The 17357-nt window shown below is 40.5% G+C and overlaps 1 protein-coding gene across 2 annotated transcripts; it reads right to left on the bottom strand.

Moving 5' to 3' along the window:
* Positions 1 to 1515: 1515 nt before the first annotated feature.
* Positions 1516 to 15025, bottom strand: LOC110049310 (thiol S-methyltransferase TMT1A-like). Of its 2 annotated transcripts, XM_020755102.2 has the most exons (4): positions 14722 to 15025; positions 8925 to 9499; positions 4658 to 4691; positions 1516 to 2082 (listed from the first exon to the last, which is right to left on the bottom strand). In XM_020755102.2, exons 2-4 carry the CDS (start codon positions 9423 to 9425, stop codon positions 1871 to 1873), a joined length of 747 nt encoding a protein of 248 aa, XP_020610761.1. In that variant the 5' UTR covers positions 9426 to 9499; positions 14722 to 15025; the 3' UTR covers positions 1516 to 1870. The 2 variants fall into 2 exon arrangements, with proteins under 2 accessions (XP_020610761.1, XP_020610762.1); XM_020755103.2 differs by lacking the exon at positions 14722 to 15025 and having other exon boundaries at positions 8925 to 9540.
* Between the last annotated feature and the right edge of the window lie 2332 nt (positions 15026 to 17357).

Raw genomic sequence — 17357 nt, 5'->3', positions numbered from 1 at the left:
ATAGGACAATTTTTCTTATATTTTATATTGTAAATTAGCTGCGATTTTTTCCCCGTTTGCCGTAAACCTCATTCTTGATCCCTCTAATATCTCCCCCCGTCTGCGATATGGAGAGGTTTGTAGGTTTCGGAGATAAATGGCTCACGTTACACCTTTCTTAAATCATCCGTGGTCCAACAACAAGAATTCAGGGTTACTGTGTTGGGGCGTGACTGTGCTTCTTCTCTTGTGCTCCATAAACTCTACCGTTCTCATTGCGTCGCTATCATCGCAGAAAATCACTTGTGATAAGCTGAACTTGCCATTCTCCATTTATCATTCGCTAAGACTAAAAAAATAATTGCTTGAATGTCTTGGTCAGTTTAATTGGTGTGAATAAAATATACGTGAATGGCCTGTTTATTTTGTTTTAAAGCGAACAAATGTGTTCAAGGATTTACGTCAGGCCAGACAGAGAGAAAAGTGGACTCGCAATATTGTTATAGAATCAATCGGGGCCGGCACAAAAATACCAGGAATTATGAACCATTCGATGTCAACTTAAATATATTTTTTCCCTTTATTTCGGATGACAATATATTTACTCGGGTAAAGATTATGTTAATAATAATAATAATAATAATAATAATAATAATAATAATAATAATAATAATAATAATAATAATAATAATAATAACCGGCCAATTAAGCATCAGTGAACTACAAAAGATAACCTTGCTAGGTACAGCACACATTTTGAGGAGGGTGCTATCAAGCTAAAAACTGGCTATCCCCTAGTGCCCCAGGACCACGGTTTGGTCTCGGCCCAAAGGACTCTAAGCAAACATTACGTGAGGACGATAATAATAATAATAATGATAATAATAATAATAATAATAATAATAATAATAGTAATAGTAATAGTAATAGTAATAATAATAATAATAATAATAATAACTTACACAATAATCTCACACATTAAAAGTATTATGTACAAAGAGACCGAATTACGAATATAAGATCTCGTCCGTCTTCTCTTCGAGAACAATGTGTAATCTTTTTCGTTCCATGCTCTGAAAATTGGAGGATACAATGGTAAGAAACTTGAACTAATACCGTAACAGAACAATCAAATACCAAAAGGAATTTTTCCCTTTAGAATGTGCCTGTCGTGGGAATATCAATTTCTAAGCAACGTAAACAAAACACTACTCTATTTTATGACGTGAGCGTTAATAAAGAACTACATTTTCCTAGACCCTGATTGGACGTTAAATGCCAGGTGACAACAGTGGTCAAGAACAGTATAGTGGCATGCGATAGATAAACAACAACTCATTTTACAGTACACTGTACGTGTTTTGCTTTCTTTCTAAAAATAGTTTAGTAAGGGCAATACAGTGATTCGTTTGGAGACTTAAATGGTCTTTACGTAACTAATGATCACACACTGTTATCCGCCCTCAAATCATGAATGAAACATGGCATGGTATGTTGGATAATTATTTTACCCCTGATATATTACATTCTAGTTCATTCTTTAGCACACGTTTTTCTTTATTATTATTTTCCTTCAAACTCCAAATATTATGTTAAAAATACTTTATTCCATTCTGACTCAAACACCGTATGACCCTTATATAGAAATTTAAATGGTCCTTCGAGTCGTTGAAGAACTGAACGTCAATCTATTGCGTCACGTAATGACATGATGTCCAATAACATATAAAACCGTATATACAATGAGTAAATTCTGTCACCTTGAGAAAACACGACGATTTACGTGAATCTTACAATACGATAAAAGACATCATACACAAGAACCTTCAATGCTGAAAAGGTTAAGTACATCTTGAGTTTCGCGGAGTTAGAAATTGTCCTGGCAACTGTATCACTTTATAGCATATCCTACTAAGTGTGGAACCATGAGGTATGCTATCACCGGGAGTTGCTCAGGTGAGAACTTTTCATACCAGACACTCGCGAATCCAGAATTGTCAATGTAAGTCCAAGTTTCCCTGCTGCATGAACATCCATCGCTCAGGTATTTCCACTGGTTGTCGAATGTTCTCTGAAGAGAATTCCTCCACGTCTTCGGCTCATCTGAAATGGAAAGAATTTCTTAGAGGGTGTGGCTGGGGCTAAACTGATTGCTAAGGATTAGGCAAAATTTTCTGAACTGTCGGCTGAGTTCTGAAGCATTTTCTAACTGAAGATGCGTCCGCGCCACGCCAGAGAAATTTGAAAACGCAGCTTTATTTATCCGGTTTGGCCTACCGTCCACATTAATCCGTCACGAAAACGGAGCTTTTCGAAAACGCAGTTCAAACCGGAGGAATTTGAAAACGCCGGCTTATCGTTTCCGTGTGGACGGAAAACATTTTGAAAACGGAGATTTTCGAAAACCATGTAGACGTAGTCGAGATATATACATGTGATTTCCCTGGCCTGACAAATCCAAAATGACCGGCGATTGTTGTGTTTTTAAGGTCTTCCCGCGTAGTGTGGACGGAAATCATTTGATGCGTTTTCAGAGTGAAACCTCCGTTTTCAAACTCCTCCAGCGTAGTGTGGACGGGGCGTGAAAGGTGTAGATGGGGCTAAACTGATTGCTAAGGATTAGGCAAATTTTCTGAACTGTCAGCCGAGCAATGACGCATTTTCTAACTGATAACGGAGATATGAGATCGGCAAATACTGCTGATAGGTAAGAAATGTCTGAAATTTTCTCTGACAGCGAAGACTGGTAACTGAAATTCTACAAGACCCTCCTCTTGTGCTTCTTTTAAGGTTACTCCAGTAATTCTCATATAGGCAAGAACAGACTTCGCCAACGTGCCAATATTTGGAGTGATGCCGGTAGAGCATTTGGTTTTCTTTCGGTTTCACGGTAGTAACGAGAAAACCGCTGTATATAAGAAGTTCCAAGGCAGATTGCCTTTTGCTTGAACACAAGCGGCATGGCGTTTTAGATCAATGCAGACAGGACCGGACCTTGCTTAGTTAATATTCTGACATGTTGCCTTAATTCTGTCTCTCAAAACAAACAACTTCCAGCTCAAATATTTTGACTTTTACTTTGGCACAATCAAAATCTTATAAGCTTCCAGAATTGTAATTGAAAGGCACGTCTAAGCAGGCAAAACGCAAAAACAAGGCAAAGGTAACGAACGTGGTGTTCAAATCGATTAAAACCGCCGGCTCACGCTCGCGTAATTTTAGATAAAATAGCAGCGATAGAATTCAACACGAGACTCGAAAACGTGTTGAAAAACAACGATGTTGTGTAGACGCTAACAGCCTGGAATTACTTATTTGTCTCTTAATAACTTGTAGAATAGGAATGACAGATATATTTGCACCACGGAAACCGGCTCAGGCAGCAGGAAATCTGCTAAAAGCCGGAATCGCAATTAAACGGAAATAACGTTGAGTTTTTCAGAGAAAAAGGGGAAGAGAAGTTGATACTCCTAAGTTGAAACGTTAACACTGAATGGTAATTCAGAATACGTGGTTTTAAAGCTCAGAAAGACTCGGCCAAGAGGAAATAACATTTTAATCTTAAAATTTAATTAAAATTAAATTTTAAGAAAAACAAAAAGAAACTGACTGCGTGTTTTTACAAACGAGTTTCAACAAATTCTACCTTTCGTAATAAGTTCAGTTCCCGGCACAAATATCCTCTTGAAGCTCGGCCAGACAAGAGTTGAGTAATTCAGGGAAGTTATGATAAAATGCAAGGAAGAACTTTCAGATTTCACAAAGGAAAGACATTTCAATACGTGTTCGACTTAATTCAGACAATAAATTTACAGCGAACGGCAAGAATTGCTATTGATTTTCTTTTCTTTTCTTTCACAAGAATCCTTAAATCAATCCAGCAAAAAATAGTAAAAAAAATCCTTTCCACGGCAGATATTAACATTCTTACTGTAGTGTAGACAGATGGCAAGAGTATAATTTCTGTCATTTGCCGTTTGACATCATTCTTAACTTCTGCTAAAATCTCGGTTAACTTAAGTCATCTAAAAATCTCTTCCACAAACGATAAGCCGTTGTTCAAAATATTCGATCACTTCTTTGAACGAGTGGAATGAAAACAGTTAGAATGATAACAGATTCAGCAGATAAACAGATTAACGAAACAAAACGATAAGATGTACAAGGAGTGCAGAAAGGTTGATCAACATTGTTGTTTTTCAGTTGCCAGTAAACATAAGTGCATTTGGAATTTTCAGGTTGATCTACATGATTTCTCATTCACGCCCTTAGTTTAGCCCTTTTTTTCGCGCCATGGACAATTTCAGAACAGTTTATTTATAAATCTGTTTAATTTCCGCAATTCGAAACGCACCTCGCGCTGAAAAAGGGAAAACATTCGAAACTCGAAAGTGTTAACCTTGACCTTGTCTGAAAGAGCAACAAGTCTTACGTAATCCTGTTGCACAGGTAGACACGTTGGAGGCATCAGCTTCTATTTACGGGAGTTCTGCCTCCGAACTTTCGCTAGGTATTTAAATTGGTTTAATTCAAACGTGAAAAAAATTCAGAACGCGTGGGACAATTTTTTTAGTCACGAGGGCTCGCACACGCGTTGGGTGCACGTCAAGGATCTTCAAGCGAGAGCAGATCTTACATAATATAAAAACTGAACTTAAGTTATAAAGATAATACATACCTGCTACATGCTCCAAGAAGTAGAAATAACCACCCTGAAAGAGTAAACAGAACGAGAGTGATTTCAAACGCGGTTCCTGCCCGTTCGTGGATATGATGTATCCAGAAAAGAATGCTAATTGTTCTAATTGTTATTTGTTATTTGTTAGGTAACTGCTGTTATGTTATTTTTATTCGTTCATTTTGGCAAAATGCCTCGTACACTTGGAATCACAAAGAAACGAAGTAAAAACAAACGGAAATGATATTCGTACGTAATTCTTGTTTTGTTGTGTCAATATTGAACGAAGGAAATGTTCTAAATTGTTTGCGTACATGGATGAGGTAAGCAGCCTAGCACCTGATCGCTGTTAAAATACAGCTGCCTTAATTAAGATAACTCAATAATTTTCATGACAATTTTCATAACAGTTTATTTCCCATGAAAGTTATTGAGAAGGTAAACGTTGTTAACTATCATTACGTCGCTTGCATCAGGGCGCTTAGGACTTTTACAAGATGTGATATGACACAACTTATATTGAAGAGGAAGATATAGGAACACCGGTGTCACAGTGATATGTGTATCCCCGTGATATGTGTATCCCCTCCAAAATGGCGACCAGTGAGATGTGTATCCCCCACCCCCCTCCCCTCTACTTTAAATAGCAATATCCTCCTTGAAAGCGCTCTCGTCGTCCGGTCGCTTACTGAACGAACGACTAACCCAAACAGACTTAAAACACAAATCTCAATTTTTGTATTTGAACAAGCTTACGTATCTGCTGCTGGAATTGTGTTCTTGATCCTAATTGGTTTTCTGCGAGCAGGATATAATGAATTTAAAGTGGAACACCAAATGGATCTAGATATATTTCAATTTGAGTTTCCCGGCACGGGATTTCTAGGACGATATTAATTGCGCGGTACATTCTCACCCCTCGAGTAACGCATATTCTCCACTGTTCATCGCCTTGTTTGCATCTGAATTATTCGTGGAGTGAAACACGTATCACTGCTTCGACCCGCTCTCCATAAAATGATTAGTGGCATTCGTGTATCCCCTGCACCCCCTTTTCAGTTCGACTTTTTGTAAGATATGTTAAGTCTCAAGCTGTATACACTGCTATACTGCGAATATTGCTAGCAAGTTTCATAATAATCGACGTTTACTCTTCGGCAGTTAGCCTAAATAACGGCTGTCTTCAGGGGATACACATATCACTGCGCCATGTAATAATTAGTGATACGTGTATCCCCTGCATGCGGTCGTGTACAACCGAGGTCAGTGAAACTTCAGTCCCAAGCTATGAATAAATGCCGGGTGTGAATATTTCTAGCAGGTCAGTTTTGACAATGCAAATGTAATGGGCATTTTTCTTCTTGGGTAGAAAGCCAATATAACAGCTGTGTCCATGGGGATACACATGTCACTAGTTCATGAAATAATCAGTGATATGTGTATCCCTTATTGTCCCGTGCACGCGTGCACGTGTTTTTAGTGGAATTATCGAGTTTCAAACTTCAGTAAACCCAAGCCGTGTAAAAACGTCGGGTGCTAATATTGCCTGCAGTTTTGACAAGGTTGATGCGCTATATTACAACAGTTGTGTTTATGGGGATACACATATCACTGCGCCATGAAATAACTATAGTGATATGTGTATCCCCTGCACGCGATTGCAGTTTAGATATTTAGACATTCGAGTTGTAAACTCCGCAAACCTCAATCTGGATATAAACGTCGTCGCGAGTAAGCAGCCAGCACGTTTCGGCAATAATTGGCCCTTTTCTTCGATCAGGTAGATAGCCAATCTAACGGCTGTGTTTAGGGGATACACACTGAGATCACTGCGCCATAAAATAATTAGTGATATGTGTATCCGCTGTTCGAAGTTTTAGTCAGATATACAATCGAGTCGGTTGGAACTCAACCAAACTCAAGAAATCCTAATCTGCTCCGTTGGGCGCGAATTCATTTCTGGTTTCTCCTACTCTTTACAGCCGGCGCTCGTTGGAACCTCGCAACCGAGTCGCCATCTTGTTCGTTGAATGCCCAGGCGCGTATCAGTGTTTTGTGTATCCCCACGGGGGAAACACATATCACCAGTGATATGTGTGCGGGGATACACATATCACGGGGATACTCCGGCTTTCTATTTATGGCCGGGCGAAATCCGGTATAGATACCGTATGCTCAATACACAGCCTACATATGAAAGTTGTCTTGTCGGTGAACGGGTGTGTATTAAGGTCGCAGACGGATAGAAGTATCTTTTCATTCATAATTTCATTCCAATCATAGTCTCACTTTTTCCATGTTGCATAACGAAACACAGCAGGGAGTTTAGGCAAATCACTATGGCTGGTGCTACTACGGGTGCCGTGACTGAAAAGGTCTGAGGTTTAGCGAGTAAAGCGAAATACAAAGATGAAAGAAACATCGGCTATAGCTGAGGAGTTTAAAATCTCTTTTATTTAGTTTCTCACAGCCAAATGGCTTCGCTCAAAGGACGATGGCCGTTATTCGCCTTCCTAGGACGGACAGATTATTTCTGAGCGAAGGCGAATGACAGACACTTTGTTTCATAACAATTTGATGGATGAAACATAATTTCAGAGACAAATATCTCAAAGAATATCGAGTGAAGAACACAAAATATCAATACTCAAAGAAGCAAAATAACATCGTATAGTTATCCAGATATAAAACATCTTCACTAAACCCTCAAAGCAAACTTAACCGAAGAAAGACAACCTCGTGCACAACACGAATATTTCACTTGACTCACTTCGCCATTCCAACACCTTTGCCAAAATTTATCGTAAATTCAGGATACTGATTTACAAGCTTATGAGAGGTAATCTTGACACAATCTTTGACTTAAATTGACTTTAAAGGATATAGTATCCAACGGAGTTCTTAAAATGCCGAGATGTCCGTTGAAAAGGGCCAGAGAAGCGAAATAAACCCGACGTAGTAGCCACTACGACAAAACATCCCGACTCACGTAGTCAAATTTCACTCTACGGCTGGATGCAACCGACGTACATGCGCAGTGTCTCATTTTGGGGGAAATTTACTTCTGGCAGCCGTATCAGCCGTAGCGATTTGCTTTAAGTCCCTAGTATTGCCATGTTTGGTTCTACTTGTCTCCAAAATCAGTCAGGGACAAACCTTAAATGATTGATAACCGGAAAAATAGCTTTTAGAAACACCTGTAAATTTTGAAATAATCTGACTGCTTTAGTTATCCGTTGTTTAGAGCCAAGAGGGCGAAACAAAATTTCGAAATATCGGCTTGAACATTTTAGTAGCTACAGTTAGCCATAGTTAGTAGAGGGTACTAACTAGGAGTTAACTCAATGCAAAATTCTAGGTACGATCTTCGCTAGAGGCCAGCAAAAAAATTCCAAAAATGACTTATGAAAAGTAAAAATGATATACAACATTATTCACCCTGACCCATTTTGACGTCGTTTGTAAAACACAAAGTAACGAGGTGACTGGGAAATCTGATAACTAGAAGATACTAGAAGGACTACTTAACACAACGTTACAGTGTTTTGAAATACTTTAAATTCGCCCTGTGCCTGTGTATTGGAAAGTATTTTCACGGGTTGAAGCTTACAAAAACAGCCAAATATAAGTTATTTACGTTGAGCCATGGAATACTTCCGCTCCGCCTTAATTTTGAAGGAAGTGCAATATTTTTAGACAGCTTCAGCGAGTCCGCCAGTCGCGCAATTTTCTAAAAAGAAGTGTAAATTTTGTAATTGCTTTTCACACTCCTGTAGAGGTTGGATTCAGTTCTCTGGCAAATGTATGACAATAATTATATCAATATCGCTTATATATTTTTTATATTGTCCCTCCTTTGATCTCAGAAGACGCGAACATCATTCCAGCTTTCACCTCTACTGTACTCTACTGCGTTACTACGCATTCCAGAAAACCCTAGTGGATTACAGATGGTCGGTATGCCTACCCCGAGGGTTTAATTCCAATTAATTTTTTTTTTTTTTTTGACACTTGTTTGGGGGGCGTGCATTATTGCGTCAATGTGTGACAATGACCATGCACACATCACGAGCTAAATGGAAGAAAAAGCCAACTTAGTTCCTGATGAGTTAAAACGATGTTGGCGGGCAGCTTATTAGACAAGAAACCTTTTAATACCTAACTTGATCAGTAATTTCAGTCCGTCCACTTTCATGGACACGCATCGCACTCAATTCAAAGTATGGTAACCAATTTTGGCAATAACTACCACATGTTCTCTACTTACCGGTTTTAAAACTCTCTTGATTTCCGTCAACGCAGCTTGCATGTCGTGCACAGAACAAAGGGTTAAAGTGCAAACAACTGCCGCCACCGACTCATCTGCAATTCCTTCCATGTTTTCCGCAAAGCCCGCTACTATTTTCTTGAGGTACACGTGTGGAAACCTTTTTGCGTTTTCCACGAGATACGCCTCCATGTGTGGGTTAGGCTCCAGCGCAATAACAGAACTACCCTCGGGTAAAAATTCAAAGTTGGCCCCGGTTCCTGCCCCGATCTCTAAGATATCACCTTGTACGTCATTTAGAGACTGCTTCATGAGCGCGAACATTGCCTCCTTGCGGTTTCTCACGGCCCTGTTGTGAATTCGGCTGAACAGGTTCATGTGAACAGCAAACGCTTTCTTGTAGGTATTCGACGAAATCACTGCGCTGCGGACTTTTTCACTGATCGCAGCAGCTACCACTAACACCACAAGCACAATCGCACAAATCTCGAGCACTACCATCTTTATGGAGTGTGCGAACGGCCAAAAAGGGGCTTCTCTCTCTCTCTTGTTAACAGTGACGCGTTGATGTGGACCTGCGAACAAAAAAGTCAATGTTGACGCTGTGAGAACTCGACAATATACATATAAAATCACCAATGTTGCTCTGTTACAAGAGGTCAACGCTTTGAATAGGCCACTTGAACAACTCACGTGTCGATTTCGTTGAGGAATTCGATCTGACAGCCGATAAGTGTTTGCTGAGCAATATTTCCTGTAGAAACAGCGGAAGGTCAGAAATATGCGATCACAAAGCGCTCTGACGAAACCACGTATTGAATTTTCAAATAGGTTAGAACTTGCGAAACGACTCTGTATGGAAATGTACTTTTTTCATCGCACTTCAGCACTTTCTGTTTATTGTTGTTGTGTAATTAATGTGGCGTGGGGCTCCGTCTCCCGGGGTTTGCTACATTAGTCACGCAACATTGATTTAAGAGCGCACAATGCGATTGGCTGATTACTCAATCTTCGCGGTGTGTATTGTTGTTACGTAGAGAAATAGTTGCTAAATATTAGCTAAATATTGCGAAAGTAAGCACAGTATTCGTTGAGAATCATCTAGTGTTATGTAGAGAATGACAAAGATGAAGTTCTATCACGTTATTACTGATATGAAAGAATCAGAATAATTCATAGCGACAATAGGTACTCAGCGACTTAGCGGAGAAGTTAAACAGACGTGATTTACGTTCTGACTTCTAGCACGATAGAGGGTCTCTGTTTTTTCCGGTTTTTTTTTTCAACGTAGCAGGCATAAAAGTAAACATATACGCCCTGTATTGTTATTGGGAACGATCCAGTAACGTCAAACAAACAAAAACTACCGTATGGACATTTGGTGAGCACTGGGAAACCCTCTTTTGTTTCCACGCGGTTCTTGAGAAACTGAATGAAATTGTAACTTCGTTTATCCGGCTACAAACGAGCCCACCTCAACTGAACACCCGGGAGGGGAGGGGGGGGGGGGGGGGGACTACTCTGTAAATCTACCCAGATTGTCACGTCGTTTTCGCCACCTGTTGTAGATTTTTTGCTTAAAAAAGCTTAGAAAAAGGGGGTCACGGGTTCCTCAGGAACCCCCTAGCTACGCCCCTGACCCTTACCCTATACTAGACTATGATCAGCTTAATTTTGCAACCATATTCTAGATCACACGCAAAACTTACTACCCTATCCCAGTCTGGCTATTTCAATGCAGAAACTTTATCACTATCGTAGTCCAACATACGTCACTAAACCAATATCTTACAAAGTCACCTCCGAGTCTCAATTTCTATCTTAAACCCTTACACTATTAAAATTGTTTATACACTGGCCACTTATCTGGCAAATTATACCGCATTCTAGACCAAAGCTGTCTGATTTCTATACCCTACCCCGCTAAACCGCCTAAATACCATACCCTTCACAGCGGCACACACCCATATAGCTAATATATGGGAGTACCCCCCCGGGACTGAACTCAACTGAACTTACGAGAAAAAGCCTGACATCATTTGTGTTCATTACAGTAGAAACGAAGATGCTTGCTAAGCTAACTACGTGATCAAGCGCAGTTCAACAGAAGCAAAGGAGCGTTACGTTCCTATGGACAAAATTTGCTTTTCGGATCTGCTCTCATCCAAGAGCAGTTTTTCAAAGTATTCCTTAGTGTTTCTCAGTAATATACCGCGGACAACTTTGTTAAGGGAATTCTGTCCCGCGATTCTCGCGATGGATTGCATCTTCGAGTAAAATCTACCTGGATATGCAGTAGATATCCAAAGGCATAACTTTCTTTGCTTTTGTTTACTTTTCTTTAAGTGCTTTTAGCCTTAGCGGAAGATATCCAAGTTTTCAATGCGTTTTCGAAACAGGCATAAGTTAATGTAAAATATAGACACTAGCTCCCAGGATTTCGCGCGGCCATTTTTTTTCTCGCGGTTTTCTTTCGCGTCACGCACGACGGACTAAGCGAAAGAGGGACTACTCGTAGTCTATGTAAAATACGAATAATTTGACAAATCTTCTTGTCGCGTGCCTTGTACAGATTAACCTAACGATAGGGGCATAAGTTAAATTGTACAAGCCCCAAGGATCGAATACATGTTTTGAGAAGAACTTTCGAAACGGAATGAAACTGGGGATAGAATGTAAAACAAAGAGAACTATACGAAATATTAAATGCAGTGCTCAAATACAAGCTTCATTCAGCTGCTCGTTGGCAAAGTTACTCGCAATATTCTAGCGCCGTAATTTGTTTCTAATAGTAGACTTCGTCCTAAGACGGAAAATTCTCAGTTATAGAGTTCTAATAGTGTGTGTGTTTCTCTTTTGTGGGTTACTAAGAAGAACGATCGACTAATTAGGGGCTTTCTTGATCCTGACGACTCAGGGAAGCTAGAAAATAAAATAATTCTTCATTTTTTGTAGGATGGACAGTAAACAAGATGTTATATTAATTTTTGTTAGGCGGGTGTCTCTTATCATGGTCAGGCCTGTGAGAAACCTTGCATTGTGAATGCAAAGAAATCTTGAAATTGGGGCGGATTATCACCTAGTATAATTTGGTCCCGTTAATTTTACGTTAGGGAAGTGCTGTCTAAATTAAGATTTGTCGACAAAGTTTTTTCAATTAATGTTAGAAACGATTGGACCATCGGAGCATGTGCAGAGCCAATACAGTGTGACAGTGGTAAACGATAGTTCCAGCGGAGCATCCGATATAATCTATGTACTGGTCTGCCGGTGGTCTTTTAGCTGCATTGCAGGCATAACTAAGGCCCTGTCTACACTGCGCCCGGCCGGAGGAATTTGAAAACGGAGGCTTCACTCGAAAAACGCATCAAGGTTCCCGTCCACACAACTCGGTCAGGGAAATCACGTGATTATCGTGACGCCATCGTTTTGGAGAAGCTCCGTTTTTAAACTGTTTTCCGTCCACACGAAAACATACGTCGAAAAGCCGACGTTTTCAGATTCCTCCAGTTTGAAGAGCGTTTTCGAAAAGCTCCGTTTTCGTGACTGATTAATGTGGACGGTAGGCCAAACCGGATAAATAAAGCTGCGTTTTCAAATTTCTCCAGCGTAGTGTGGGACGAGCCCTAACTATAAACATATTCATTGTGACAAGTTCTTAAGCACTTTCACTATGTTCGCGTACCCACTGCCATTTCTTGACTGATTTGGCCACCCTGTAGGGTAACCCCGCCTGGAGCTCCGAATGTTTGAGACAACAACTGTCCCAGCTGCTTTTGAAAGACGCCCAGTACCACCGAAATTCTACGACCTGACCTTGGTGATTCTGCCATTATAATTGTGCGCTCCCAGGGTCTTCTGCCGTTCGATATTTAGCCAATCAGATTGCGAGGCACTGGACTATGGTTATGGTAATTAATTGTTCAAACCCTGCTAAGACCAGCTTGATCGTCTCTCATGGTCTGTGGTGTCGAGCTCTATGTAAGCGTATTAACATATATAGAATAAACCTTTCATGTGCCTTATATCGGGGGTACGCGGCTACGAAGTTACGTGGTTTCGAGGCTACGCGGGCACGCGGCTAAGGGACTACGGACACGGCTGCGAGGCTACGACGCTTCGTGGCCTCGAGGTAGCGCGGCTACGCGGGGTTTCAAGGCTACGTGGTTGCATGGCTACCTAGCCAGCTACCTGCTTTATAGCCTGGTCTAGGGAGAAATACGAAATTTTCATTAATCAAGAAATGAACGCTGTTTCCATGGGTTTTGTTCTTTTTTTTTTTTTTTTTTCGATCTATCAGAGACACTTTAATTCATTTCTAGACTGTTAAGCCGGAAATGGTACAAATTAAACCCAGCGCCAAACGTCAACTTATTGCGTGCAGTTTTCAGACGCGGAAATAACAGTCATGTAATATGATGTGAATTCCTTTTGAACCACGAAGTAATAAACCCTCCATTGTGGCAATTAACTAAGCTTCATGAAAGACAGGCAGTCTTGTAGAGGAAGATGTTTCAAACATTTCCGGGAGTCAAACGAGACACGAAATCATCTCACACTAGTCACGAAACGGTTAGTTAGTTATTATAACAAGTTCGGAGTTCTTTGAAAATGATGCATTCTCACGCTAAGACGTTAAAAAACGCCTATCGTTTTTTCATGTAGGGGGGATTCCTGGGGTGTTCGTGACCCCCCCTACAACAGGTGGCGAAAACGACATGATAATCTGGTGAGTACCCTCACTTTGACACAGTGTGACCCCCCCTTTGAAAAATCCTGGCTACGTCCCTGCATTTGAAAAAGAGGCTCTATCAGGCGCATTAGTGTGGACACTAGCTGAAAGAGGAGACTTTCGAAAACGCCGGCGTCATTCACATGTTGTGTGCATGTGCAAATAACAGTTTTCAAGTTTTGTAGTGTGGGTGGAAAAAACGCTGCGTCAACGGTAGTGTGCACGATGAGCGTTTTTTTGATCGGCGAAAACGTATCATCGAAGGTACATGCATTAGTGTGAAAGGAGCCTAAGTATTAGACGATCGTTACCAGAAGTTTATAATGCTATTGTTAACTTCTGATGAGAAGGTGGATTAAATATTATTGGATCCGTAACTGTTCTTTCATTCATTTACAGGCAAACAATTGAGTCTTTTTCAACATTTTTCTCTTTTGACATCTGGAGTTGGTTTTTGGAGCTCAAAGATTTTACATTAAATAGTCTTGCAAAATATGCATTGCGTGGTTTAGACAGCATCCCACCGACGAAGGAATTCGCTTACACACAGCTAATGGGACCAGACTTCACTAAGAACTTTGTGATCTGTATGCGTTAAAAAATGAATTCCTGCTCGGTACAAATACAGATGATTTTGTTCAAACCTCTCGCAAAGTCTGTTGTGCGATGTTCAAAATAATTAGACCATGTTAGGAGAAAGCTTCCACAACTGAATATTTTCTTTTATACAGTTTCTTTAAGAATTTCTTAGTGTTAATTTAGGGCCGTAATGAGTTTCTTAATTCGTGTTTCCTCTCGGCTATTATTGCATACTGTGCGGCGGTCGATTTGTGTGTTACTCGTAGGGTAGTTTTACTGAAGGCTCCTTTGCATATTCTTAAAAGCTTTCCACTGATCAGTATGCCCTGCTTTGGCTTCAGAGAATCCTTCTCAACGTCTTCATTTCATAGACGACTATAAACCGAAGCCTCAAGCCGGCGAAAACTGGCTCAGTCAGGCAACTGAACGCATGAGGTACTTCTAAGTTCAGCAATACTAAGAAGAAACGAGTCAAACAAATCTTACCTGAGATGAACAGCTCGTAGAAGAATCCGACGCTTGTAGCCCTACTTCTTGTACTTTGTCTCCAGCCAGCTATTAGGTTCAAACGTTTACACGTTTACTCCACTTGGAACATGATATTGTAAACCGCAAGAACTTAACTGAGCTGGCTTTAGTTGTAATTTGAAAACTCGAGCGGCTCTGCCGTAAGGATTATCGTCACTGAACAAATACACCGGACATCAAAAACACGGTTTAAGCGTGTTCATCCGCAATCCTCTCATTCAGTGGCAAGTCAGTGACGCAATTGCATGTCCCTTGCCTGTTTTTATACGAGACGTGTAAGTCTCTGAAACACCTTTATTTTTAATTCTTTCAACGTGAGCATTCTCGTGACCTGAGATCGGCTGGCATTTTTATTATAATCTTTAGGTGGAATGCTGGTCACCCAAAAATTTCCGCTCAACAAAATTTGAAACCCACGTACCGCCCAATATTGATTGATGGCGTGCAGGGACGCCAAATGCACCCAACTAGTGGCACAGAGAGGTTTCCACTATTTATTGAGGTTACTTTCGGAAAATGTCATTGATTTATTTGCAATCATGATTTGTAAATTATCAGGTGTCAGTAATAGTAGTCATAGTAACCGCTTCTAGGCTCGGAACCGACTGGGATTACCAGAGTTCCAGTTCGGTCCGATGTGCCTTAGCCATTCCTTACTGCTGGTAAACCAATTGCAAATTAAAAGATTATTTGTACTTCGCACTGTATATACAGAATTGTTTTTCTTGTACATGACTGCTGGCCCTACGTGACTTCTGGCAAAGAGAGTAAATAGAAGATTACTGATTCTTGGCACTGTACACACAGATTCCTTGGGTCATCTCAGTAGCAGCTCTCGTAAGGTCTCACACGCATGGCTCGTTGAAGGGAACAATAAGCAATCAACAGAAACAATACCCTCTTAAAACAGTAACAGCTACTACAACAATAAAGCAATATAGCAGCTTACGAGAGCTGCTGAGCTTGTGGATTTCTTCCTCCTACGTGACTTTGTCAGATCCGTATAATGATCTCGTGTCCATTTTCTCGTTGACGTCCGATGTTTATCTTCGGAAGGGTTTCTGACGATCTTCACTCCTATTACAACTTTACACTGATGTTACACTTCTGCACGCGTGTTACAGGAAAGCTGCACTCCCTTTTTAGCCAGTAAGGGTCAATACCTTTTTAAGAGTGTTATTGGTATAGGCAATCATACGATTTTCAGCGCCGTGTTTGGAATAATAAGTTGGAGTTAAGTAACTTGAGTTTTCAAAGGCTGACAAAATTGCGCGAGTCCGCAGGTAAAAAATCTCAGGTTATATTTTGGCTGATCTTCGGGTAATCTTTGGAACTCCTCGGTGATGGCGTAGGAGGGGTTCCAAAATGTTCGAATGATACTCTGAAATCTTCGTTCGGGTTCGGGTGATCTTCGAGAGTGTTCAGGTGTACTTCGACCACCTTTGAAATACCTCGAATAACCGTCGGTAGTCTTCGAGTGTCTCAGAATCGAGAAGTTTACACTACGAGTGATAATTGAAAATTCTTTCAAAAAGCCGAGTGGAATTGGAAAGAATTTTCAAAATTTCGCGCGTAGTGTAAATCCTTAATCACGCGAGCTTTCATACGATTACACACTCACTCATCCACATCGGGCCCACGAGGACTCTTGAGGCCGGCTTCATACGATTACGACGATTACTAATACATTATCCGACTGCCGGAAGATATCTTAATTACTGATTATTTGGACTGCCCTCAGCCAAATACAGTCAAAAAATGTTTTAAGTCATATAATGTAATCAATGAAACACGGAAGAAATTCCAAATTACGGTAAAACGTGAATTTTCGCGACACTTCAATTTTACCATTTTCGGGATTACATATAGAAAACGCGGACTTTTTAAACGTATCGGAAAATTTCATGTAATAAGATATGCACAGGTAACCATGCACCACCATTTTGTCAATTTTGTAAATACCATTTTAACAAGCGTTTGAACTACTTTGGGAAACATTCCTAAAAATTTAACCAGGGTTTTAAAAAACGTGATTCGCTTGCATGATTTGTCCGTTATGATTCCACTGCAATCGGCCGGGACGCGTGTACGTGGTTAACCGAAGAGATAAGTCACAATGAGGCCCCTTCCACACTTCGCCGGAGGAATTTCAAATCGTAGCTTAATTTCTCTGGTTAGGCCTTCCGTCCACACTAATCCGTCACGAAAACGGAGCTTTTCGAAAACGCTCTTCAAACCAGAAGAATTTGAAAACGCCGAGTTTGCGTTTTAGTGTAGACGGAAATCATTTTAAAAACGAAGCTTTTCGAAAGCGATAACGTCACGATAATAATATTTCCCTGCCCGAGACTTACTCAAACACAAATCTAAAACGACCGGTGATTGTTGCGTTTTCAAATTTCTCTGGCGTAGTGTGGACGGAAAACATTTGATGCGTTTTCAGAGTGAAGCCTCCGTTTTCAAATTCTTCCGACGTGAGATTGTGGAAATGGACAGTCAGCTGGCGAGTAGATTTGCCATGGTCATGTAATTATGGTCGAGTGGATGAATCTTATGTCGGGTGGATCATATTCAAACTAAAGAACCAAAGACAA

The sequence above is a fragment of the Orbicella faveolata genome, unplaced genomic scaffold, assembly GCF_042242905.1.
Source record: "Orbicella faveolata isolate gen_17 unplaced genomic scaffold, um_ofav_v1 contig_35, whole genome shotgun sequence".
NCBI classification, from domain to species: domain Eukaryota; kingdom Metazoa; phylum Cnidaria; class Anthozoa; order Scleractinia; family Merulinidae; genus Orbicella; species Orbicella faveolata.
Note: the sequence above shows the minus strand (reverse complement) of the source record. Positions and strands in the feature narration are given on the sequence as shown.

Bases quoted from the DNA above. Each gene is read 5' to 3' on its own strand.
- LOC110049310 (XM_020755102.2), bottom strand. From the start codon at position 9,425: ATGGTAGTGCTCGAGATTTGTGCGATTGTGCTTGTGGTGTTAGTGGTA. The intron at 4,692-8,924 runs GTAAGTAGAGAA...TTACTCTTTCAG, and splicing joins TCAAGAGAGTTTTAAAACCG to GGTGGTTATTTCTACTTCTT. The intron at 2,083-4,657 runs GTATGTATTATC...TTTCCATTTCAG, and splicing joins CTTCTTGGAGCATGTAGCAG to ATGAGCCGAAGACGTGGAGG.